Raw genomic sequence first — 26,866 nt, forward strand, 5'->3', positions numbered from 1 at the left:
GGATGTTCTAGGAAGAGGAAGAAGAGGAATGGTGATGTAATTTATTGTACAAACAACTTTTTTTAAATGATAGGAACATTATCAATAATTGTAGCAGGACAATAGGGCTTAAAGATCATCCATGGTAAATCAGGACAGTGGTCCTCCTATGGAAATGCCATTTGAGGCAGAGGGAACTATATTTACAGATGACTATTCAAAAATCATGCAATAGCATTTCAATTGGTGTTAGATAAAAAATAAAATTAAAACAAAACCAAAAACCCGGTCCACAACTGCCTTATAAGATTAGGGTGACAGTGGGTAACTACTGCTGAAGAAACAACCAGTGAACATCTGTTTAGAGAGAAGACAGTTCTAGAGTGATGTAGTACAGTCTGTTCAAATTGTATGACCTGAAAGTATTTATAATTCTTTGGTAGGAAAAAGGCTAAGTTGGGGGCAGATTTGAGTTTGCAGAAGTTCAGTGGGAGATTTGACTCAGAAAAGGAAGACTAAAAGTATCCGGCTGTGGGAATTAACAACTTGGGTTAATACATCCATTTATTTTTTCCTTTTAGATTTGTCTATTGCCCCTGGAAATAAAACACTGTTAATTTGATATTGAGCTCAGGAAAGGTGTGGTGAGAAGTATTAGCAATTGTTTGATTAACAGGTTTTCTAAACAGAGTACAAATCTCCTGGATTTAGAGATGAAAAGTTTACTGGGAAGCTAAGAAAAAGGTGGGAAAAAGGAAAGACCAAGGAGCGTTTTCTGTACTTAATTAGGACGTATTTCTTCTTGGTTAAGTATTCTACTTGGTTAATACTTCCAGAAGGAAGTATTATATAGAAGTAGTAGTATTTACTGGAAAAAAAAAATTTATGTGTGTGCATGTGTGTGTGTAAGCATATAGATAACGTTTATAAGTCAGATCAAAATCTGACCTGTAGTTCAGTTCTTGATAATACCGTGATTTTAGTGCAAATTCTACGTACCCTTATTTAACTCAGAAAAAACTACAATTTTATTTTAATAAAATATATTGTGAAATCGTGGGCAGAGCTAAAACCTGAAGCATAAATCATAAAGACGTCTCTCTGTCAAGTAATAAAATCAGAAGTGATACATACAGTTTGCATAAAATTTGGGGATGATGCTAAATTGGGAGGGGGTGTGGGATAGAATAATTTATTCTATTCTAATTGTTATTCTAATATGCAGATAGAATAACAATTAGAGAGGTTAGAAATGTGGGCAGAAAATAGAATGTAATTTGGCAAAAAAATACAAACAAACCCCAGTGATCTATATGAGAATAATTTTGTTCCAAAGTTATTCAGTTATTCAGAGTTGTTCAAAGTTGTTCAGTGTGCAGAAGAAGCCTACTGAAAGGCACTAAGAAAAAAGAAAGTGATGTTCTCCTTTGGAGTGAGGGAAGAAGGGGAGTAGGTTGCTTAGTCTAGAGCTAAACATGCTGCAGATCTGAATGGCAGTTTAAACATTTAGAGAAAAGTCTTTTCTCTAAACTGCCTCTGTTTTCTGAAGTTGAAATTACTTGGGGAAGTGTGTCACACTTCATTTTTAGTCGCACCACAGATGACTTCTTTCAACAAAGTTGATATGACAGTATATGGTTAATAACAATGTTCTCCGTATTACTTCGTTATGCCAGTAGGCATAATAATGTTGCTGAAGTTATAAAGCAGCCATCAATCATTTTATTATATATACTTTATATACAGGAATTAACACAGTATTCTTGTTAAGTGTACTCCTAAGGATATTTTACAAAAAAAACCTCCCAAAATTTTGAGGTTAACAGACTGGCTAGAGCCCAGATAATCTGGTATTTTATAAAATTAATAATTATTTCAAATTCAACCATGTGACTTGCCCACTTCATTGTAACATAGAGAAATGACAAAGCAGAAAATGAACTGAAAAACTTAAAGGTGTGCTGGAAAAATATAAATGTATGTCATTTTGGTAAGGAGGTCAAACAAAGTGGGGTCAGGAGACATCAGAAAGCCAAGTGTCTGATACACCCAAGTATCTGAGTGGGTGGTGTGTGCATTGGGGTATCTTGTGGCCCTGGCTTTATGTGAACAGCAAGGGTTTTGGACTGAAAATGAAGACATGAGGCTGGTAAAGTATTTAAAAAAATCTTCTTTGTGAAAGGCAGTATGAGAGATGTAATTTGGATATTCCAATATGAGGATTTGGGAGGCATTTATTGTGGCGGTAGAAGGACAGAATGTTAGAAGTTAGGTTTTCTCAAACTAAATTTATTGATAAGAGTGTACTTGATATTGCTGTTTTAACAACATTAGCTTGGTAGGTCACTATAGCCAAAAAAAGTTCAGTTGGCCCTTGAACAGTTTAGGGGTTGGGGCGCTGACCCTACCCACAGTCAAAATCCACGTATAACTTCTAGTCGGCTCTCCTCATCCGAGGGTCCTCCCATATGGAAATCTCTGTATCGCCGGGTTCCTCTGTATCTGAGGTTCCTCCACATCCTTGGATTCAACCAACTACGGATTGTACGGTATTGTAGTATTTACTATTGAAAAAAATCCCTGGTGGACCCGTGTGGTTCAAACCCGTGTTGTTCAAGGGTCAACTGTACTAAATTCAGTCGATGATCAAAGTGATTCAGTTAGAAACCGGCTTCCCAGAGCTTTCCTGAAATATGCTGCTTGGCAGTCACGGTGATTGCTGCTCACTGGCTGGGCTTCAGGAGCCTCCGTAGTGAAGGGTGGGGCCCCAGGCCGCTGCTCTGACATTGACCAAGGTGTGGATTTGGTCCAGAGCCTTGCATTGTGGGCACACCTCCAAGAAGAGTTTTCTTAGACTCATGAAAAAGCACTAACAGAGGAGTTCCCTGGTGGCCTAGTGGTTGGGATTCAGCACTTTCACTGCCATGGCTTGAGTTCAATCCCTGGTCACGGCCAAGATGTTTAAAAAAAAAAAATCACTAACAAATATGCTGTCTGTTTCTAGTTTAACTTAATAGCTTGTATTTAAGGAAGGCAAATTGAACTTATTTTCTTGCTTTTGAAAAAATGTAACTGGTAGAACATTTGTTAGTGTAATGTTTTCAGGTGTATGTTTTTGTTGTATTTTTTTAAAAAATCCTCTTTTTTTAAAGTTTTCCCCAAGTTCGGGTTTGTTTTTTGTTTTTTAAAAATTTTAGTTTATACTGAATCCTGGTGCAGTGCAGTGGCAAATATAAAAGTATGATCTCTGGGATGTGTGTTAGGGGGAGTGAACTGTGGGGAACAGTGTGACAGAGTTTCCAGCATGGGCAGAATTGAAGGTAGAAAGTACAAGTCTATATAAACCTAGGTGAATGAGATTCGTAGGAAGACAAAAGCATTTTTGGAAATCATCCACTGTACAGAACCCATCTTAGCTCAGTCCTCTTAGATTTCTTAAATCTTTGGGGGCAAAGGAGAATAAAGGAAGTCCAATAGTTGGAAGTGGCTGTAATATTTTCCTGTGGAGTGATGTCTTCCTAGGCTTTCCTTAGGGCAGACCCCAAGTCTGTTTAAGTCATAGGCACCTGTAGTCAGGTCCTAATCCTGCTGTAGAGCTTCCCCACACCCATGCTCCGTGGAGATGACACAGCTTGGCAGGAAAGAATCCTGGCAGGGCTTGGATCTGGTTCTGTTACTTCTTAGCTACCAGGACCTTGGGTTATTTACTTTTTCTTAATGCCTTAAGGATAGAATGGAATAATAGTGTCTTCCTCATAGGGTTGTTGTATATTAACTGAGATTCTTCACAGATGTGCTTAGTGCCACACCTGGGACATGCATGTTTACACTCACTGTTTGTAGAGTCATAGGCATTATTATGAGGCACTGCCTTGTGCTTTTGGAGAGATGAGTTCTGAGTTCCAGTTGGGATCTGGTGTTGGCCGACTTTTCCAGCCTCATTCATCTCTTGTGCTCTCTTGCCTGCACTCACTGTGGAGGCCATGTGAGTTTCTGCATTTCCTCCAAAAGGCCAGGCCTTTGCTTCTCACCATATGGTTTCTCATGACCTTTTGTTCATCCTCTGACACTCAGTTCAGCCATTTCCTTGGAGGAATGAATCTCAACCTGCCTCCTTCACTGGATGGAGCAATTCCCTCTTGCTCTCACTAACCCAGTGCTTGCCTCTGGACTTACTACACTGGGATTGCAATGCGCTTTCTGTGCATTCGTTTCTCTCTTTCACAGGACTGTCCTCCCTTGGAGGGTAGGATCTGTGGCTGCCAGCTCCCTGGCTTGGGGCAGAGTCTGCTACATAGGAGACAGACTATCATAGTTGTTAGAGGTGTGGTCTTTGGAGCCAGCAACATGGCTGTGAAACTTTCTCTCTGACTTACTGACCATGTGCCCTAGAGCCAATTATTTTACTCTCTGTGCCTCAGTCACCTCATCCGTAAGTGGCAATTATGATAGTACCCAGTCCATGGAATCAAGGGTAGAGAGAATGAGGAGGGAGAGACACAGGCTCACTTGCCCCCCCACTCTTTCCTTCCCTTTGGTGTCTCCCACTACTCAGTCCTGCTCTGGCCGAGCTGGGGAGCAAGGGGTGGTGTGCAGGCAGCAATGGGTCCAGGCACAGAGAGTAGGGAGGTGGGGACTCCTCAGTTGTGCTTGGGTGAAATGTGGGGAGTTCTGTGGCTGCCTCCCCAGGTGGCTGTCTGTACGGGGTGATGCATGAGGTGAGGTGTTTGCAGTCAGACCTCCTTGTTTCTGTTTGCATACACCTCTTTTTTTCTTTTAGATCAGACTCACACTAAACTTTATTCCCATTCTCTGGATTAATGGATTTCCAAGACTCATCTCCAAAAGCAGCACAAATTTGTGTACCATAGGACTTTTCCTCATTTTGAGTGTTGTTTCTAGTGAGGACCCGCCTCAGCTGCCTGCCTTCTGGGGTAACCCAGTCATGGTGGCTCTCACTCCCTGCTTCACAGGGAGTGGCTTCCTTGGCTGTGCAGCCGATTCCACCATCACTGCCACTCCTACCACAACCACGACTTCCATTCTACTGGTATTGCTGTCACTGGTACTATTGCTGTGACTACTCCTACCAATATCAAAATTCTGACGTTTAGCTATTGCGTTCTACTGTCACTTAGTGGCCTCTGCAGAAAGAAATACCTGTTTTTCTGTACCCACAGTAGGGAACCTTGTAAGCCAGGCTTCTCTGGAATGTGGATTGGGCCATTTTTAATGTGCTTTAGACTAGCTGTCTTCCAGGTAACAATGTGGTTGAGTGTTACTTTTTCGTATTAAAGGCCATAGCAGGTATTGCTTTCATTAGCAGGTTAATGAACACAGTAAAATAGGCTAATTTTGACCTCTGTACTTCCCAGCCATTCAGTTTTCTAGTGCAAAGACTAGAAAAACATAAGGAGGATTAAAGGTGCTGTTTGAAAATCAGTTAGCAGGCCACCACTGAATTATACACCATCATCTGGGCTGGCCACCCAGACGATGCTTATGAACAAAACTGCTTAATAATTTAAAGTGTTTATTTTATTTATAATTATGAACATCACTAACTTCTAAGAAGGCTTTTGAGGTAATTTAATAATGAAGATATATTGATATATTAACATGTAAGTAAGAGGATACGGTGACAGTTTAATGTAAAATTTCAATATGAGTTTGCTGGCTACCAAGGAATGATGATTATTTATTCTTTTATGCAGATAAACTGTATCATCATTCATGCATCAATTTATTAAAAAATGTTTCTGTTATAAAAGCTGTGGGGATACATAGGTGAAATAAATGTAGTCTCTGATCTCAAAAATGTTTATTTCATGTAGCAATAGTTGGGCAAACAGATATAGTCAAGATACTTATTATCACAGGTGTGAACCAGGTGCTACAGGGTATGTAGGATGCACGTGTTTTTACAACTTAGCACTACACATATGAGCTTAATCATTTCAGTATTTACATATAATCCATAAAAGTGCCTCATCATTGGAGAAAGTGAAAAAAAAAAAAAGAACAACTGACATTCACAGGAATATAGACAAGATGAAAAGGCAGAGGGCTATGCACCAGATGAAGGAACAAGATAAAACCCCAGAAAAACAACTAAATGAAGTGGAGATAGGCAACCTTCCAGAAAAAGAATTCAGAATAATGATAGTGAAGATGATCCAGGACCTCGGAAAAAGTATGGAGGCAAAGATGGAGAAGATGCAAGAAATGTTTAACAAAGACCTAGATGAATTAAAGAACAAACAAACAGAGATGAACAATACAAAAACTGAAATGAAAACTACACTAGACGGAATTAATAGCAGAATAACTGAGGCAGAAAAACGGATAAGTGACCTGGAAGACAGAATTGTGGAATTCACTGCTGCAGAACAGAATATAGAAAAAAGAATGAAAAGCAATGAAGACAGCCTAAGAGACCTCTGGGACAACATTAAACACAACAACATTCACACTATAGGGGTCCCAGAAGGAGAAGAGAGAGAGAAAGGACCTAAGAAAATATTTGAAGAGATTACAGTCGAAAACTTCCTTAACATGGGAAAGGAAATAGCCACCCAAGTCCAGGAAGCACAGAGAGTCCCATACAGGATAAACCCAAGGAGAAACACACCAAGACACATAGTAGTCAAACTGGCAAAAATTAAAGACAAAGAAAAATTATTGAAAGCAGCAAGGGAAAAATGACAAATAACATACAAGGGAACCCCCATAAGGTTAACAGCTGATTTCTCAGCAGAAACTCTACAAGCCAGAAGGGAGTGGCATGATATGCTTAAAGTGATGAAAGGGAAGAATCTACAACCAAGATTTCCCAGCAAGGATCTCATTCAGATTCAAAGGAGAAATTAAAAGCTTTACAGACAAGCAACAACTAAGAGAATTCAGCACCAAACCAGCTCTACAACAAATGCTAAAGGAACTTCTCTAAGTGGGAAACACAAGAGAAGAAAAGGACCTACAAAAACAAACGCAGAACAATTAAGAAAATCATCATAGGAACATACATATCAATAATTACCTTAAATGTGAATGGATTAAATGCTCCAACCAAAAGACACAGGCTTGCTGAATGGATACAAAAACAAGACCCATATATATGCTGTCTACAAGAGACCCACTTCAGACCTAGGGACACATACAGACTGAAAGTGAGGGGATGGAAAAAGATATTCCATGCAAATGGAAATCAAAAGAAAACTGGAGTAGCAATACTCATATCAGATAAAATAGAGTTTAAAATAAAGAATGTTACAAGAGACAAGGAAGGACACTACATAATGATCAAGGGGATCAATCCAAAAAGAAGATATAACAATTATAAATATATACGCACCCAACACAGGAGCACCCCAATACATAAGGCAACTGCTAACAACTATAAAAGAGGAAATTGACAGTAACACAGTAATAGTGGGGGACTTTAACACCTCGCTTACACCAATGGAGAGATCATCCAAACAGAAAATTAATAAGGAAACACAAGCTTTAAACGACACAGTAGACCAGATAGATTTAATTGATATTTATAGGACATTCCATCCAAAAACAGCAGATTACACTTTCTTCTCAAGTGCTCACAGAACATTCTTCAGGATAGATCACATCTTGGGTCAGAAATCAAGCCTCAGTAAATTTAAGAAAATTGAAATCATATCAAGCATTTTTTCTGACCACACTGCTATGAGATTAGAAATGAATTACACGGAAAAAAAATGTAAAAAACACAAACACATGGAGGCTAAACAATACGTTACTAAATAACCAAGAGATCACTGAAGAAATCAAAGGGAAATCAAAAAATACCTAGAGACAAATGACAATGAAAACACGATAATCCAAAACCTATGGGATGCAGCAAAGGCAGTTCTAAGAGGGAAGTTTATAGCTATACAAGCCTACCTCAAGAAACAAGAAAAATTTCAAATAAACAATCTAAACTTACACCTAAAGGAACTAGGGAAAGAAGAAGAAACAAAACCCAGTTAGCAGAAGGAAAGAAATCGTAAAGATCAGAGCAGAAATAAATGAAATAGAAACAAAACAGTAGCAAAGATCAATAAAACTAAAAGCTGGTTCTTTGAGAAGATAAATGAAATTGATAAACGATTAACCAGACTCATCAAGGAAAAGAGGGAGAGGACTCAAATCAGTAAAATTAAAAGTGAAAAAGGAGAAGTTACAACAGACACCGCAGAAATAGAAGGCATCCTAAGAGACTACTACAAGCAACTCTATGCCAATAAAATGGACAACCTGGAAGAAATGGACAAATTCTTAGAAAGTTATAACCTTCTAAGACTGAACCAGGAAGAAATAGAAAATATGAACAGACCAATCACAAGCACTGAAATTGAAACTGTGATTAAAAATCTTACAGCAAACAAAAGTCCAGGACCAGATGGCTTCACAGGTGAATTCTATCAAGCATTTAGAGAAGAGCTAACACCCATCCTTCTCAAACTCTTCCAGAAAATTGCAGAGGAAGGAACATTCCCAAACTAATTCTATGAGGCCACCATCACCCTGCTACCAAAACCAGACAAAGATACTACAAAAAAAAAAATTACAGACCAATATCACTGATGAATATAGATGCAAAAATCCTCAACAAAATACTAGCAAACAGAATCCAACAACACATTAAAGGATCATGAACCATGATCAAGTGGGATTTATCCCTGGGATGCAGGGATTCTTCAATATATGCAAATCAATCAATGTGATACATCATATTAACAAATTGAAGAAAAAATACCATATGATCATCTCAATAGATGCAGAAAAAGCTTTTGACAAAATTCAACACCCATTTATGGTAAAAACTCTCAGGAAAGTGGGCATAGAGGGAACCTACCTCAACATAATAAAGGCCATATACGACAAACCCACAGCAAACATCATTCTGAACAGTGAAAAACTGAAAGCATTTCCTCTAAGATCAGGAACAAGACAAGGATGTCCACTCTCACCACTGTTATTCAGCATAGTTTTGGAAGTCCAAGCCATGGCAGTCAGAGAAGAAAAAGAAATAAAAGAAATACAGATTCGAAAAGAAGAAGTAAAACTGTCACTGTTTGCAGATGACATGATACTATACATAGAGAATCCTAAAGATGCCACCAGAAAACTACTAGAGCTAATCAATGAATTTGGTAAAGTTGCAGGATACAAAATTAATGCACAGAAATCTCTTGCATTCCTATATACTAATGATGAAAAATCAGAAAAAGAAATTAAGGAAACACTCCCATTTACCATTGCAACAAAAAGAATAAAATACCTAGGAATAAACCTACCTAAGGAGACAAAAGACCTGTTTGCAGAAAACTATAAGACACTGATGATGGAAATTAAGGATGATACCAACACATGGAGAGATATACCATGTTCTTGGATTGGAAGACTCAATATTGTGAAAATGACCATACTACCCAAAGCAATCTACAGATTCAATGCAATCCCTATCAAATTACCAATGGCAGTTTTTACAGAGCCAGAACAAAAAAATCTTAAAATTTGTATGGAGACACAAAAGACCCTGAATAGCCAAAGCAGTCTTGAGGGAAAAAAGCGGAGCTGGAGGAATCAGACTCCCTGACTTCATATTATACTACAAAGCTACAGTAATCAAGACAATATGGTACTGGCACAAAAACAGAAACATAGATCAACGGAACAAGATAGAAAGCCCAGAGATAAACCCACGCACCTATGGTCAACTAATCTATGACAAAGCAGGCAAGGATATATAGTGGAGAAAAGACAGTCTCTTCAATAACTGGTGCTGGGAAAACTGGAGAGCTACATGTAAAAGAATGAAATTAGAACACTCCCTAGCACCATACACAAAAATAAACTCAAAATGGATTAGAGGCCTAAATGTAAGATTGGACACTATAAAACTCTTAGAGGAAAACATAGGAAGAACACTCTTTGGCATAAATCACAGCAAGATATTTTTGCATCCACCTCCTAGAGTAATGGAAATAGAAACAAAAATAAACAAATGGGACCTAATGAAACTTAAAAGCTTTTGCACAGCAAAGGAAACCATAAACAAGACAAAAAGACAACCCTAAGAATGGGAGAAAATATTTGCAAACGAATCAGTGGACAAAGGATTAATCTCCAAAATATATAAACAGCTCATGCAGCTCAATATTAAAAAAGCAAACAACCCAATCCAAAAATGGGCAGAAGACCTAAATAGACATTTCTCCAAAGAAGACATACAGATGGCCAAGAAGCACACAAAAAGCTGCACAACATCACTAATTATTAGAGAAATGCAAATCAAAACTACAATAAAGACATCACACCAGTTAGAATGGGAATCATCGGAAAATCTACAAACAGCAAATGCTGGAGAGGGTGTGGAGAAAAGGGAACCCTCTTGCACTGTTGGTAGGAATGTAAATTGATACAGCCACTATGGAGAACAGTATGGAGGTTCCTTAAAAAACTAAAAATAGAATTACCATATGACCCAGCAATCCCACTACTGGGTATATACCCTGGGAATTATGGAAAACCATAATTCAAAAGAATCATGTACCATAATGTTCATTGCAGCACTATTTACAGTAGCCAGGTTATGGAAGCAACCTAAATGCCCATCAACAGACGAATGGATAAAGAAGATGTGGTACATATATACAATGGAATATTACTCAGCCATAAGAAGGAACGAAATTGAGTCATTTGTTGAGACGTGGATGGATCTAGAGACTCTCATACAGAGTGAAGTAAGCCAGAAGGAGAAAAACAAGTATCGTATATTATCACATATATGTGGAACTTAGAAAAATGGTACAGATGAACCAGTTTGAAAGGCAGAAGTTGAGACACAGGTGTAGAGAACAAATGTATGGACACCAAGGGGGGAAAGCGGCGGGGGGGTGGAGGTGGTGGTGTGATGAATTGGGATATTGGGATTGACATGTATACACTGATGTGTATAAACTGGATAACTAATAAGAAACTGCTGTATAAAAAAATAAAATAAAATTCAAAAATTCAAAAAAAAGTCTGTATGCTGACACGTGCTGTTTATATATTGGGATAGTCAATTCACTTCTTTAAGTAATGATTTTTTTGTGTGTAAAATAAGAATTGTATCTACTCTATCATAAAGAATTTTTGTGAGAATCCAAAAAAAAACCCTGTAAATTTACGTTATTAAATTATTATATTTTTGATTAAAAAAATTTTATCCTCTAAAAATTAATTGCAGCCTGGACAATAATCAGAGTGGAAATATTGGCTTTTAGTTTACTGAAAATATGGCAGTTTTAGTTTAGGGACTTGAGTGCAAAATTGGAGCTAAGAAAAGGTCCTTCTCCATTTCTGGTCTTCTTCCTGAGTGTCCTTCAAGCTCTTCATGTATTTGTAATAATAGGATCAAGAGGAAAACTCAAGATATTGTGCAGTCCTGAATTGATGCTGAGTTCAGCATAATTATTTTATAATTATTCAGAAGGCATCTGTAGATATGATTTCTTCATAGAACAATGGTGATGATGCCTCTTCTATGGGGACCTACTAACTCACAAGCGAAAGGGACAAATGAGGTCCTCATACAAATAAAAATTATTCTTCTTTTCTTTCTTTTTAAAAAAAAATTTCCAAAAGATGTAAGATTTAGCTGACCTAATTTTAAAAGACAGATGTAGAGGGAGAGGGGAAGATATGGCAAAAGGGATAGAGGTAGAAAACCCCAGTAAGGGGAGAAACTTGATTTCTTAATATTTCCCTTCCATGCCTTCCTGCCTGCTAGTTCTACAAAAGGTGAGCAGTTAGGAGGAGTTAGAATCTGACAGGGGTACTAGGCAGAGGCTTGAGTATGTCTACACAGAGGCTCAGCTAAGAAGGAAAGCTCTCCTTGTACCTTAATATTTGTTGATGAGCTTCATCGTGGTCTCTTCTGTGCCTTCAAAACTGTCAATCAGCCTGTTAATGGCCACTCATAATTTGAATTATGCCAAAATCTCAAATTCAGAGACTTTCCTTCAAATGAGATGAGTGGCCCACCACGAAATGAGACCCTGAAGACTTCCTTGTCTGACAGCCTGGCTGTTGGTGGTTCCTATGAAAATTATAGTAAGTCAGCACGTCTGCAGGGTTGTGAAGCTGTATTAGAAATTGTCGACCTTCCCACAAGATACCATTTCTCAGCTGAGAGGGAAATAACTCATTTCCTAAGCTGTGGAGGTTTTTCCTGTTACGTAGCCTCAGTTAACTTTAGACCATTATTGCCAACAATTTTAGAGAAGTACATGTTTATTCTTTCAAATAAAAAAGGGAAGCGATCCTGTTTGCATTCATATTGTTGAGAAAAGTCAAAATGGTTTCTACACACATAGAGGGAAAGGAAACCATATACTTTATAAAAGGAGTAGAGGGAAAAGAGAGTTTTTAAGCATTTTATAGTGAACTTTAGCAGCCTGACCTTTAAATGTTTCCTTTCTGTAACATCAGTATCACTAGCATTGAAGTGCTAAGATTAAGAGGCAGGGCCGTGAAAAGCCAATTAGCTTCTTCTGTTGTGATAGCTATTTGGTTATGAAACATTTTCTAATCTAGAGAGCTCCGGCCTGATGTATAATTTTCAGGGTGTCTCAGACCTTGAACGTGTTAAGCTTTCTTCTTTGAAGGTTTTCTGCATCTTTACTGAGTGCTTTTCAACCCGTAATAAATAAGCAAGCTGTTGATGAATTTCTGAAGGAGCAGAGAGGGTGAGCATGGTGACTGAAGACTGTGGGCTATATTAGAATGTGTTACTTGTTACTGGATATACCTGAGACAGAGGCTGTGGAGTGTCTCCTTACCAGGCCTTTTCAGATAAAGACAAGAATTAATTGACTCAATTTGTGGCCCCTTTCCACATACCCTGTTCCCTAACTTGCTAAGTTACCATTTTCAGGGAACACCCCCAGTGTCCTTGCAGTGTTCAGGACAGAGCTCTGGGTATGATTCTTAATTCTTCTTTTCTCCCTCACTCCCTTCACCCCACCCATATTCAATCAGTTACCAGGTATTTCCTTTCCATATTACCTTACAGAGTTCTTTCCCTTTCTCCTTCTACCATCCTAGTCCAAATCACCATGATTTTTTTCCTTAAGTGAATATGACAGCATCCTATTCTTGTCTTATCTACTCCAAATAATCTCCTTAATAAAGAGAAAAGAAAAACGGTTAATTCTGCACACTTCAAAATGGAGCTAGTATAACAGAGTCCATAAGGATATAGGCTCTGTAGCCAGAATGTCTGGATTTGAATTATGACTCCATTACTTTGGCATATGCAGTTATATAAAGTTGGGTAAATGTCTAAGCCTCTGTATATACGAAAGAAAAAAAATAAAACTTTCCTGATTGAGGTGTTGTGAGGATGAAAAGACATAAACATTTAGCATAGAGCTTGGTACATAGCAAACACTCAAAAATGACTACAGTAGTCATACAATGCAAAACTGAGAATTCCAACTCTCCTATTTAAAAACCTCAATGTTTCTTCTAGGATAAAGCCCACATCCCTTGGGCTTGCTCAGTAAGTCCCAGCTCCCCTGTCCATTCCTGCTCTCACTGCCCCCCAGAGGGTTGTGTCCATTCTGAACCCCTTCCCCCGCCCCCACCAGTCCATTCTCTGTCTTGTCTCATCCTCATGCCATCCTGTGCCGTTATACCTGGACACCCTCACACCCCAAGTCTGGCACTTTCCCTTCTGCTCCCTGAACATCAACGACTCCCCCTCTTTTTGTGGCTGACTCCCACTCACCCTGCAGTGAGTGGGAGTCATCCTTGATCGCTTACTCCAGAAGGCTGTCTCTGATACTCCAGGACTCCCGAGGGACCTTTGAATGCTGTCTTCATAGCATTTGCCATGTTGTTATGTAACTGCGTGTTCACTTGTCTGTACGCTTTGCTGGACTACAATATCTCTTTTGAGGGCAGAGTTTGGGTCATATTTTTTTTTTTTTTTAAGAATACCCAGTTCTTGACAGTTTCATTCAATTAACCAGGCTTCCTTGGTGGCGCAGTGGTTAAGAATCTGCCCGCGAATGCAGGGGACACAGGTTCTATCCCTGGTCCGGGAAGATCCCACATGCCTTGGAGCAACTAAGCCCGTGCGCCACAACTACTGAGCTTGTGCTCTAGAGCCCACGAGCCACAATTACTGAGCCCACATGCCGCAACTACTGAAGCCCGCGTGCCTAGAGCCTGTGCTTCATAACAAGAGAAGCCACCACAATGGGAAGCTCACGCACCACAATGAAGAGTAGCCCCCGCTTAACGCAGCTAAAGAAAGCCTGCGTGCAGCAACGAAGACCTAATGCAGCCAAAAAAAAAAAATAATAAATAAATAAAAATAAAAAATAAAAAAAAAAATAAATAAAAATTAAAAAAAGGAAAAACAACCTACTGCCAAGCACTGGTTGACAGCATTAAATAAATAAATAAGTACCCAATTGAGGGGGGCGATGTTTTATGACGTTTTATGAAACTTCGTAAAAGGCAACTCATTAATATCTGTTAAGAGAGAAAATGCTATTTAGACCTTTTGTGTGCCCTTGATTTTGGTAACTATCATGTGTGGATATATTTAATATTTAAAAAATCCTAGAGTTATTTAATTCTGGTTTTTAAAATCCTAATCCTAAATTCTAAAAAATCCTAAAGTTCTCTCTTATAAATCAACTAGGTGATTTAGCAAAGTTATATAATTTTTGGTCAAACGTAAGGTATGGTTATGAACTGAAATAATGAGGTGTATCTGTCTTTGTGCATCGGGTCTGAATACCGAAGGTTTTAAGCTGCTGTGGATGCTACAAAGGACTATCAGCTTGTCAAAACACCAACAACATCCCTAGGCGGAAAGAAACTCTCTGTTCACCAGTCTTAAGTGAATTCAAGTTTTCTCTTTCTTAACAAAGTGAGATAAGAGTTTGCTTATTAGGTATTCCATAAAGAAAATGATAGGATTTGGAGAGGTATTTTGAAGATCAATTAGGCCATTCTTGTTTACATTAACTCTTTCTGTTGCAAGTGATAGATTGCTTAAGCAAAGGGTGGAGTTACTGGTTCATTTGATATAATTGGCTCATGTCATTTGCGGGTAGTCTGATGCTCAGCCTTTGTTTTCTAAATACTACCATTTACCATATAAATTGAAATGGAACTGTTTGGAGAAATGGCTGATTACAGAACTTGGGCAGAGAAAATATGACGTGGGCCTGGGACAGCTTGATGTAAGAAAACAAAGACTAATGGAGTCATCAAAAGGTCACGGAAGAGACCCCCAGTGGCCAAATTTGGGACAATATGAACATCAAAAAGAATAATGATGGCAGTTAATTATTACACAAACAAAGATTAAAAAAGGAGGGTGGAGGACAGGGGAAGCTTGTCTTTAGGTGAGAATACCAGCTAATAAATGTGGAAGGAATGATAGAATTTTGCAGTCCCAAATGGAATAATCAAAGCAAGGGTTATCAGTGGATGCTAAGTCTATGGTGAAAAATTATTGGGAAATAGGACAGCCACATGGTAACAAATTATCACCCCCAGGCTTTATTAATGTAAAGGGGAACATGTACCTTTACAATAAAGAGATGTGACAATAACCATCTTAACCAAGTAATCAAGCCTAGCATCAATAATAATGGGTTACCCTAAATTTTGTATCTTCTGATATGATGGACTATGAAGTTCACAGTATAAAATATTTTTTCCAATATTGTTTAACTTGTATCTTGACTTAGCTTTGGTTCATAGGAAATATAAGTGATGGGGAAATAAGTTTAATGACACCATGAGGAAATAATCTGACAAATGCCAAATGCGGGACATTCTATAAGATACCTAGGTCTGGACTCTTCCAAAAGACAGTGTCATTAAAAAAAAAAAAAAAGGCAGCAGAATTTTTAGATTAAAAGATACTGCAAAATTAAGCAACCAAATATAATGGGTAAAACGGAATTGATCCCTAGATTGGGTGTGGATGGGTGGGATAGTGTAAAAAAGACATGGGGTAGGCAACTGATGAAATTTGGACATGGAATGGATATGAAATAATATGGAATTGTTGTTTATCTTCTCGGGGTGGTAATGGTGTTGTAGGTATTTAGGAAAATATCCTCATTCCTAGGAGATGCATGTTGAGTTATTTAGGAGTGAAGTGTTATGGTGTCTGAACTTACTTTCATATATGAAGTTTTATAAATATATAGAGATATGGTTGGCACACAGAAACCCATATGGCAGTATGTTAACAGTTGTTGTGTAAATGGAGTGTTCATTGTACTATTCTTTCTACTTTTCTTTTGGTTTGAAATTTTAGAAAATAAACTGGAAAAAGAGAAAGTTCAACGTAAGGAAAACAAAGCAAAAGTCTGATGGTAGGTGGGCAGACAGGTTGACAGGTCCAGCTCTGTCCAGGGCTTCTGTGATGGCATTAGGGCCCACTCCCTCCATCCCTCAACTCTGTTCCTGTACTAGCACAGAGCCATTAAGGGAAGTGTGATCCTAGTGTTATTAGCCAATTTTGGGAAAGCTATGAAAATTTCCAACTGTGATTAATAGAGAAGCTTGTCTTACTCATTTTTAGCATTTCCAGTGTCTAGAACATTGTAGGCATTCAAAACCTGTTGACTGAAAAAAATACATAAATAAAGGGGTGACCAAACTTGATGATTGCCTGGAAATGTGAGAGCATACCAGTGATGTTCTTCAAATCCAGTAAATATTTGTGGAATTAAATAGAATTGAATTAGTTAAGGGGCGAGTAAGGTTAAGATTGGTTCCAGAAGTGAAGGAAAGTTCTGTTTTTAAATCATCTCTTGTATGCATACAGTAATGACAACATTTCTTTCTTTTTTTTACTTTCAGTAATGATACTTTTTTGAATTAATGATCAAAACACTTGAATGGAGGTCTACTGTAGTTTTTCCTGTACCGGGGAAAATTTGAGTTTGGTGTGAAATCTTCAGAGGGTAGCATGTGCAATTATGCTTTGTTCCTTGGTGAGCTATGAGTTGGGCACTTAATTATGTAAAAAATATTGCAAGAGAGATGTTGCATAATCCCCAAGAGAGTAATTATTGTCTATCTTGGCAGAATGCAAGGCTTTTAATCTGTAAATAAGCAATTCTATGTGAAAGAGCTACATGTAGAGTGGTTCCGTGTTGTAAAGGTCTCTTATGAATTTTTTAAAATGAAAGCAGTAACTGTATGTGCAGTTTGGCTGCTGCCTTTGTACTTCAAAGGGTTTATGATGCTTCCCCTGTGGTTTTAACCCCTCCTGAAATACTTAAGCCTCAAGAAGGATTCCTGTAAAGGGTAAAACTATGTCTGGGTTAAGGCCATGAAAAATCTGAATTTTTCCCAAGTTGAAGAAGTAAAATGTGCTTTCTGCAAATTAAAAAAACAAACCAAGATGGAAAACAGAACAACAAAATAAAATATTGACAGTGCTTTAAAAAAAAAAAAAGGCAAAGATGCAATAATTAGCTAATAGATCTCTCACTTATTGGAGGTTAATAATTTTATTTTTACGTGTGCCATTGCAACTACTATTTCCAAAATTCACTTTCAGGATATGTGTGTACTATGCGTAGGTGGATCTGCATTTTAGATACTGAAAGTAAGTTCTGTTGGTTGTCTAAGTTGTGATAGCGTCTGCCTTCCCCCTTGTCCCTGTTAGTATCAATGAGCTGAGCATGTTCTTCAAGGTCAGTTTCTCTGCTTGAGCATCAGACCCTTCTCCTTTGCCCACTCAAGGACTTCCTTTGGGCGACTGTCCCTCTCCCTTGCGTGACCATCTTTCCCCTCTATCAAGTTATTCCTGTCAAAATAGAAACATGTTGTAACAGCTTCCATTGTTAAAAAGCCCTTCCTTGACCTCTTTCTCTCTGACTACCTCCTCAATCCTCTGTTCCCTTTTGCAGCAAAACTCCTAAGAATCTATATTTTATCTTTACTTTCTCTCTTCCCATTGTCTCTTGAAGCTGCTCTGCTCAGCCTTTCCCCACCCCCACCCTCCACATGGAACCTGCTTTTGTCAAGGTGCACCCATAACCTTCACACGGCCAGATTCCCAGGACAGCACCTGGTCAAAATCTTATTTGAGTAGCAGCAGCAGCTGACACAGCTTATCACCCCTTCTTCCTAGAAACACCTTCTTTACTTGGCTTCAGGAAAAACATGTTCACCTGGTTGTTCTCCTTCCTTACTGGTTCCTCTTTCTCTGCCCCTTTGTGGGCTCCTCCTTTTTTCCTGATCTAAGATGACCTGGCCCCAGGTCCCCTCCTCCCCTCTTCTTTCTCCCAAAGTCATCTCAGATAACATCATGGTTAAAAATGTTTTGTATACTCTAAAGACTCTCAGATTTAAGTCTGGAGTACACACCTGTGTCCTGAACTCCAGACTTGTATATCCAGCTGTCTGCTGCCCTGTGTCCCATTGGATGACTAATAGGCATCTCAAATTTAAGAGTCAAAATTGAACACCTGGACTTCCCATGGCTGTCTCTCACCCAGATTATTGTAATAGCTTCCTGTCTGGTATTACTGTCTCTAGTCTTGCTCCAGCCCCTTTTGATCTATATTCAAAAAATAAAACAAAACAACAACAAAGAAGCTCTGAAGAAAGAGCAGTAGGAACTGTTGCAGTCCAGAAGGAGATGGAACTGTAGCTGGGCTGGGAGTTAGAATAGAAAAGGGAAAAGAGAGAGGCTTATTGGCTAGAGGAACGACAAAGTTCAAGCATAGAGGCAGGAATGAACATGGAGTAACGAGCACCAACAAGGAGAACAGCCTGACTGCAATGGTGGGGCACGTTATAGAGGGCCTTAAAAGCTCAGCTAAAAGTTTGTACTTGCTATGTCTGTGCATATTTTGTATATGTGAGAGGGACCTGTTTACAAACCTGCACTTGAAACTCTAGGACTGTGCTGTCCAGTATGACAGCAACTAGCCACGTATGGCTATAGAACACTTGAAATGGGGCTAGTCTGAATTGAGATATGCTGTTAAGTGTAAAATGTATACTAGATTTCAAAGATTTAGTACTAAAACTAATTTCATTTAAATGTTTTATGTTGATCATTTGTTGAAATAGTAGTATTTTTAATATAGAGTTAAGTATTATTAGAAAAAAAATAAGCTGCAAGGATATCTTGTATAGCACACAGAATACAGCCAGTATTTTTTTAACTTTAAATGGAGTATAATCTATAAAAATTTTGAATCACTATGTTGTACACCTGAAACTTTATTGACGTATAGTTTTAAATCAACTATACCTCAATAAAATTTTTTTAAAGAAAGAAAAACAAAACTTTTAAAATATCAGACTCTGTCCCAAGGCCTCCAATGACTTCCCATCTCATTTAGAGTAAAAGCCTGTCCAACAGGGTCCTTCATCATCTGACCTCATTGCCTTTCCAGCTCACTTCCTGCCTTGCTCCTTGTCATCCACTCTGCTCTACCCACATTGGCCGCTTCCTCAGACGTAACCTCAGAAGCTTCTGCCTCAGGTCCTTGGCATGGGTTGCTACTTTAGTCTGAATACTCTGTCCTGTAATTCTGCATGGTTGGTTCTTTACCACCTTCAAATCTCTTCTGCTTATCTGTCCCCTTCTCACTGACACCTTCTCTAACCATCTCGCTGAAGCTCCCCACGCCTCACCCAGCACTCCTGATCCCTCCTCCTGGCTTTATTTTTCTCTATTGCACTTATCACCATATGAAAATAAAAATATTTACTTTTTTGTTTTTGTTGCTGAGTTTGTTCTTGTCTGTCTCCTTTTATTAGGATGTAAGTATCCTGAGGGCAGACTTCCGTCTGCCTTGTTCACAGCTGTGTCACTGGTGCCTGGGAGAGAGTGGGTAATCATTTAAGTACTGATGAAGAAGTAATTGAAAACAACCTGAAAAGTGGATGGATTCTTCGTTGGCATTTCCCCAGCATTCTGGGCGTGACAGAGGATAGGTAGCATTCAGAATGATTCTCTATATACTAATAGCTGTTTCCCATTCCTCAGTTTCTCTGTTTGAAGAACATAAGAACATTCCTCACGGCCTGTTGCGAGACGTTTGGAATGAGAAAGAGTGAACTCTTTGAGGCGTTTGACTTGTTTGATGTCCGTGACTTTGGAAAGGTAATTACATTTTATTTTTTATGTATTTTTAAACTCAAGAACATTTTATCAAATAACTGTTGTTTCTTATCTTGAAGTAGGACATGTGACTGAAGTGGTATCTGCATTATATAGTTAAATTTTACATGTAGGTGGCTTAGCCAAAAAAATAATACCAACAACTGTCCAAATGAGATTAGAATTATTATTTTTTTTAATTAAAGCAGTATAAGGGGAATTTTTTTATCCAGAGGTAACTTTTCCTGTTGGTTATCTCGGAGGGCAGGACTACTATTTCCCACCTTTTAGATAGTTCGTTGGGCTGTCATGACTGAGGACCAGTATTCTTTCCCTCCAGTCTTCTCCAAACCTGAAAGGCCTCTAATTTTTGGAAGTTGAGAATGTTCTGTTGCCTGTTTTGGCATTTGGGTAGGTGACTTGCAGAACACATGAAATCGCTGAAATGTTTGCGATTGTTGAGTAACTCCTATTGCTTGGATTTCAGCAGATATATGTTAGATTGTTAGATTTCAATGATATTTGTCACATGTAAATTGGTTTTAATGTTTGCTCTTATTACTTATATGTACACCAAGAACTTGTGTATAATAGGTGACTTCCTTTCAAACGAATCAAAAGTAAAAGGATAGAAATCAAGCTTTTAAAAGTTACATTCATTTATTTTGAAGTGATTGGGCATAAAGTTAAACTTCTTGTGTCTGAGAAGCCATAAAAGAGTCAGGCAGTTAGGTAACCCCTGATGTCATAATTGCATTATGAAAATAAGCAGCGAAAAACCTAAAAGATCTTGAGAAGTTTGCTCTTACTCTGATAATTCAGGTGCTAGTATCTCATCAAAAGGCTGTTTGAGAGTGACACTTCATTTGATTTTTAAGATGTAATATTTTTATTATACATCTTTATTGGAGTATAATTGCTTCACAATGCTGTGTTAGTTTCTGTTATATAACAAAGTAAATCAGCCATATGCATACGTATATCCCCATATCCCCTCCCTCTTGAGCCTCCCTCCCACCCACCCTATCCCACCCCTCTAAGTGTAATATTTTTATTATAAAATAAAAAGCAAGCAATGGATTAGTTTGCTTGGCAATGGGAATAAATAGCACAAACTTGAAACAGAAATGTAAAAAATTTGATGCTGACATGCAGCAAGTATGGGGAAGCCAACCTACCCAGGGAGAAAGAGGGCGTGGGTTCGCTCTTGGTCACTTCGTGATCTGGACTTCAGCAGTCTTCTCCATCATCAGACCACCTTCCCGCTTAGAAGTCTAAGGAAATGTACTTCTTTTGTACTAAGAAGTACAAAAGGAAATGGGTATAACGATATGGTTTTTAGGATTCCTCTTTCTCTGGCCAGCTGTGATTTATTTGTCTTGAGGTCCAAAAAAGTGATGGAGGATAACATATGGTGATAGTTATAAGGAACTGAAAACCAAGCCTCCTTGTAAGGAAGTGGTGGCACATTTGTCTATGGCCATGAAGTGAAGCCATGAAGACAAAGAGCAATCAGAGAGAATCCCAGGTGAAGTGGACAGTCCTCTAAGCTGTTGGCCCAGAAAAATGCCTTAATAGCTTATAAAGATATCTTTTGCTGTTCTTTGACCTTTCCTCCTAGTTTTTAAAAAAAGTCTTCTTTGATTTTCCTTTATTTCCTCCGTCTCTTTTGGGGAAATGAAAAGTCTTGACTTTTTAAAGCTTCTCAAAAAGTTCTTCATTTTTTTTTTTGTTCGAATTTGCACAAAATGGTGTTAAGACTGTGAAGTCATAAAAATTGTTTAGAAATGCATGGCTTTGTTTTAGTGGAATAACATTGCATGCTAGCTTCCTGCAGTGGAAGCTTTGTAGGAGAGTTGAGGTTATAGAAAGTTGAATATAAAGGAATTAACCGTATGCTTCTCATGGGTAATCATAGTTCTGGCTTCTTAAAATATTTTGGCAGTGGTAGGTCTGAAACAGAATTAAACCTGGGATTGCGGATAGAACTTGATCCTATATTTATCACTTTAAAATTATATACATTTTTGCTACTGCCAAGATTGGTGCAGCTCTCTCTTCCGAACTGTATTTGACCTAAATGAACAACTGAAAATTAAAGAATTTAAGGGGCTGTTCCATAATTTACCAGTATTATTGCTACTAAACATAATCTCTAAGCCAAACCACCAATGCCACCACTTATTGAACCCTTTTGATGTAGCAGATATCTTTTCAATCTTCAAATATATTTTTTAATCCTTATAACAACCCTACGAGGTGTACGTACCAGTATTATTTTCCTCCTTGTACAGATAAGCAAACCTGTGTCTGAAATCCACATATCTAGTAGAGATTGGAGCAGTGGTTTGACCCCAGATTTGACTGGTTCTCCACTGCTGCACAACAGAGCAAACATTCCCATAGCCAGTACCCTGGACCAGCATGGGCCTAAGTGCTTTGCAAGTATTGACTCAATTCTTGTATCAGTCCCACCATGTAGGTTCTAGTATTGTCCCCATTTACAAATCCTAGATTGTAAGTGATGGATCTTGGACAATTCATGCAGTTGAACTTTTTTTTTTTTTTTTTTTTTTTTGCGGTATGCGGGCCTCTCACTGTTGTGGCCTCTCCCGTTGCGGAGCACAGGCTCCGGACGCGTGAGCTTAGCGGCCATGGCTCACAGGCCCAGCCGCTCCGCGGCATGTGGGATCTTCCCGGACCAGGCACGAACCCGTGTCCCCTGCATTGGCAGGCGGACTCTCAACCACTGCGCTACCAGGGAAGCCCCAGTTTAACATTTTTAAGTTAAAAAAAATGAATAGGTTGCTAATTTAGAGACTAAGTAATTTCTGGGATTGTGAATATCAATTTAAGCAGGATGTGGACAGGTTAGTTTGTTTCTCTCTGTTCCTTGAGGCGTAATTAAATTTTTTCAATTAATTTAAAATGAAAAATATCTCTGCTCCCTGTCTGCCTTAATTCATACAAATAGTAAATCTAGGATCCATGTATACTTGGTACCATTTCACCTAGGAATATATTAACTGCAATAACCGTATCTAATTTTTTTTAGCATTTTGAAGCTTGGAGAGTGTTTCAGATCACTGACCTCATTTGATTCTCATAATAGTCTTGTGAAGGAAGGAAGCAAGTGTTCCCAGTTTTCAGATGAGGAAACTGGGAGGTGGGGAGGTTAAGTGGTGACTTCAAGTTCTTCTTGCTTGGGGACGGAGCAGGATCTGGCGCTCAGGGCTTCTGACTTCCCAGCCCTCTGCTTTTCTTGTCCGCTTGGACCTCACTCCTGTGTGGTTGCTTGCTCAGGGAAAAGGATGAACTCACAGGAGAAACACCAAAGGAACATATGAAATTAAAAAGCACAAGTGATCTGTCACTTGGAATCTAATTATACTTTATCTTTAGAAAGAGAGGAAAGATTTAGGATACTGCATGAGTTATATTTAGGATACTGCGTGTGTTAACACGAATGAATGATAATTTTCCTTTTCACTAATGGGATAATGAAGAGCACACATCTTGGGTGCTCTAGAAGGGCTTATGATAATTTTGCCTTTCAGTGTTAACTTTAATTTCTAGTATTGAGCTCTTTACCCACTGAAAATAGGGTATCGATTTTAATTCAAACTCATATGGCAACAAAAATTAGAATAGTTCTGAACACTTTCTGTACTTTGAAATCACGCAAGGATGGAGAATGAGTTTAGTAACTTGAACTCATTCAGGAGTCAGCAGGGAGAGGCCTTGAGGTTAAGTCTGACTCTCAGGATTGTTAAATACAGTTGGCCCCCTTGAACAATGGGGGCTTGAGCTGTGTGGGTCCACTTATAGCAGATATTTTTTCAATAAATACTACACGATCCGTGGTTGGTTGAATCTGCAGGTGCAGAACTGTGGATACTGAGGAAACTTATATATGGAGGGCCGACTAAATTATACATGGATTTTTGACTGTGGGGAGGATCCGTGCCCCCCAACACCTTCCCGCCCTCTGTTGTTGAAGGGTCAACTATGCTGAATAAGGTTCCCGCCAGAGGTGGAGTCCTGGCCTCAGCCCGCTGAGTCTTCCCCCTGCTCTGAGGTGGGAGGAGCTTAGGTGCCCTTTTAAGAGCCTTTACTGCCTCTCTCTGCCTTTGGGTTTATGTTTTTGTGTGATTCTGCAAAATCATTACTTTCTTACTTTTCAAAAAGATGGATCCTTTTCTGGCTTTCTAGTAACAACAAGAACAAAAAGTAAAATCTTATTAGTTGACCTCTCTGCTTGAGAAATGTAATTAAAAAAAAAATCCTTTCCCCCCGGGAATGTTAGAAATTATTAATTACTTTTTACGTTGCAACAAGATCTGTAAATTTGCACACTTTCATGCTGCATATAAAGGATTTTCCGTTCCTCTGTTCAGATTGTCATTTTCTGATTAACACTTTTGTTGTTTGGAAACATTTCCTGCTGAGCTGTCTGTTGGCACACTTACAGTACAGAAACACATGGGATTTTTCTTTAATGAGAACATTTCTAGTGAGTAACAGAAATCAGGCTGCTGCTGCTGTGCAGATGAGTGATGAAGTCAGTTCCTTCCCCTGGCAGCTCTAGGTGGATATAAGGGCCTACTTCCCGCTACCCACAGATGTCACGTCTGTTGTTTCAAGTGTTGTAAAGCACCTGACAAGTGTAAGGTGATATGTTTTCTTGAATCAGAGAGAATCACAACTGGCTGAAGGTAGTTCCAGCTGGTATTAGTAGCGGTAGGGTAGTTTCTATGTGTTCAGGTTCAGGACAAGCACCGTCTAAAGGAATTCAGAGCATTGGCTTAGGTGTGGCTCAGGGATTCAGGTAAGAACATTAATTGAGAAGGTGGTGTCGTGTTTTGGCTAAGAACATGGTTTCTGAGTTGGATTGCAGTTTGCACTCCTTATGGCATGTGATCTTGCGCAAGCTACTTAATCTCTTTGAGCTTCAGTTTCCTCATCTATAAATTGAGGTTAGGTGAGAAATGAAATGATGTATGTAAAGTGCTTAAAAAGAGTATCCAGGTCCAATGTGTAGTACTCGGTAAATATTAGCTGTTCTCACTCTTATTGTTACTATTATTACAACTATAATTACTGGTGTTAATGGGCTTCGGGTTCAGTGGTAAACATAGGAGTTGAATTTTGAATTGAATGCAAGAACTAATGATATTGGAGGAGCAAGCTTGGGAAATAAACTTTGTTCTTTCTACTGTGCTACAGCGTTAATCTATTTTATCCTGCATAGCTGTCTTTCTCCCTCCTTCTGTGACATTGGATCTCCTTTGAGAAAGTACCCTTTTCCCTCTTCCCTTTGCCAATCATGTAGTTTGGGTGGTTTTTTTCTTTTTTTCTTTTTTTGTAGTACGCGGGCCTCTCACTGTTGTGGCCTGTTCCGTCGCGGAGCACAGGCTCCGGACGCGCAGGCCCAGCGGCCATGGCCCACGGGCCCAACCGCTCTGCGGCATGTGGGATCCTCCCGGACCGGGGCACGAACCCACGTCCCCTGCATCGGCAGGCGGACTCTCAACGACTGTGCCACCAGGGAAGCCCAGTTTGGGTGGTTTAATCAATTATAATATCCCATCCCCTTGGACATAGTGATGAGTTCGGGGATGGGGCAGGTCACTCAGGACCTGTATGATGGTTTAAGACATTGGCAGGGCCAGTTTTGTTTTTGCTCTCCACCTGCCATGGAACTGTGTGGATACGAGGCTTGGAGGGGCTAGGGCCATCTGGGAACCACATGTAGTTTCAAAACAGACCCAGTTCAGTGAGAGCAGAGCTGAGAAGGATCCTAGTGGTATCATGTGAGGCTGGACTCATGCTGTGCCCAAAGCCAAATACATGTATCTGTGGATTTTTCTGTGACATGAACCAAGACAGTCTTCCTTTTCTTCTTCCTCAGGCCAGTTTTCCTTACTTTTTCCAACCAGTAGTGAGAGAAATCTAAGTGATTCACCTGGTTTTGTCCATCACATGATTTCAGTTGTGTAGATAGGTTAACCTTTCTTCTGTTACCAGCGTTCCACACAACTTGGAAACCATTCTGTCGTGTCTCCATCTTCTGTCATATACAGAAGAGGAGATACGCAGAGTCATAGAACATCTCTGTTTTGCAGCATGTAAATAATTACATAGAAGGGCCATCGAGCTTCGTGGTAAATGCTTTCTCTTCCTTACCTTTGACCCAAGGAGTATCATAGATACTCTTCAGATTTGGAAGAGGCTCTGAGTCATCAGGCATCCTTCCCATGTTTGTCTGTGCTCTACAGGGTCAAGAAAATGGGCATGCCTGCCTCTGCAGATGAGAACTCACTTCTTCCTGAGGCCCCCAGCTGAGTATGTATATTTGGACCCTACAGAATGATTTGAAGATTGCCTTAAAACTTCAGGGTAAAAAGACTTAAAGAGGCTGCTAAATCCTTCACCTGGAAATGAATAGGGCTTCATTTCTTCTTCAATTTCTGTCTCATCTGTAATGCCTTATCATGTCTTATGAGAGTATTTGCTCGGGATGTGTCCTTTAAGTTTATGTGTTTCCACTTTTTCACCCTTCCCAGCCTGAATTGTACACCTCAGGGTATATGTAGAAAGAAGGGTACAAGGACCTCTTCCTGCTCAGTGTGTACTAATACCCCAGGCCAGCTCCTCAGCACTTATACCTGGATGACTGGGTAATCTCCATATCCTCATTCCCCACTTCCA

The 26,866-nt window shown here is 39.1% G+C and overlaps 1 protein-coding gene across 2 annotated transcripts in view; it reads left to right on the plus strand.

Annotated features, from left to right (window-relative positions):
- Positions 1–26,866, plus strand: part of VAV3 (vav guanine nucleotide exchange factor 3) — a gene marked incomplete at its 5' end in the record, with an annotated part of 392,829 nt that overhangs the window by 63,859 nt on the left and 302,104 nt on the right. For both annotated transcript variants that reach the window (XM_082833520.1, XM_082833521.1), the window contains one exon: positions 20,042–20,158. In XM_082833520.1, coding sequence (XP_082689646.1) covers positions 20,042–20,158 — 117 coding nt within the window. The remainder of the gene's footprint in view (positions 1–20,041; positions 20,159–26,866) is intronic.

The sequence above is a fragment of the Leucopleurus acutus genome (assembly GCF_964270905.1).
Source record: "Leucopleurus acutus genome assembly, chromosome: 2".
NCBI classification, from domain to species: Eukaryota; Metazoa; Chordata; class Mammalia; order Artiodactyla; family Delphinidae; genus Leucopleurus; species Leucopleurus acutus.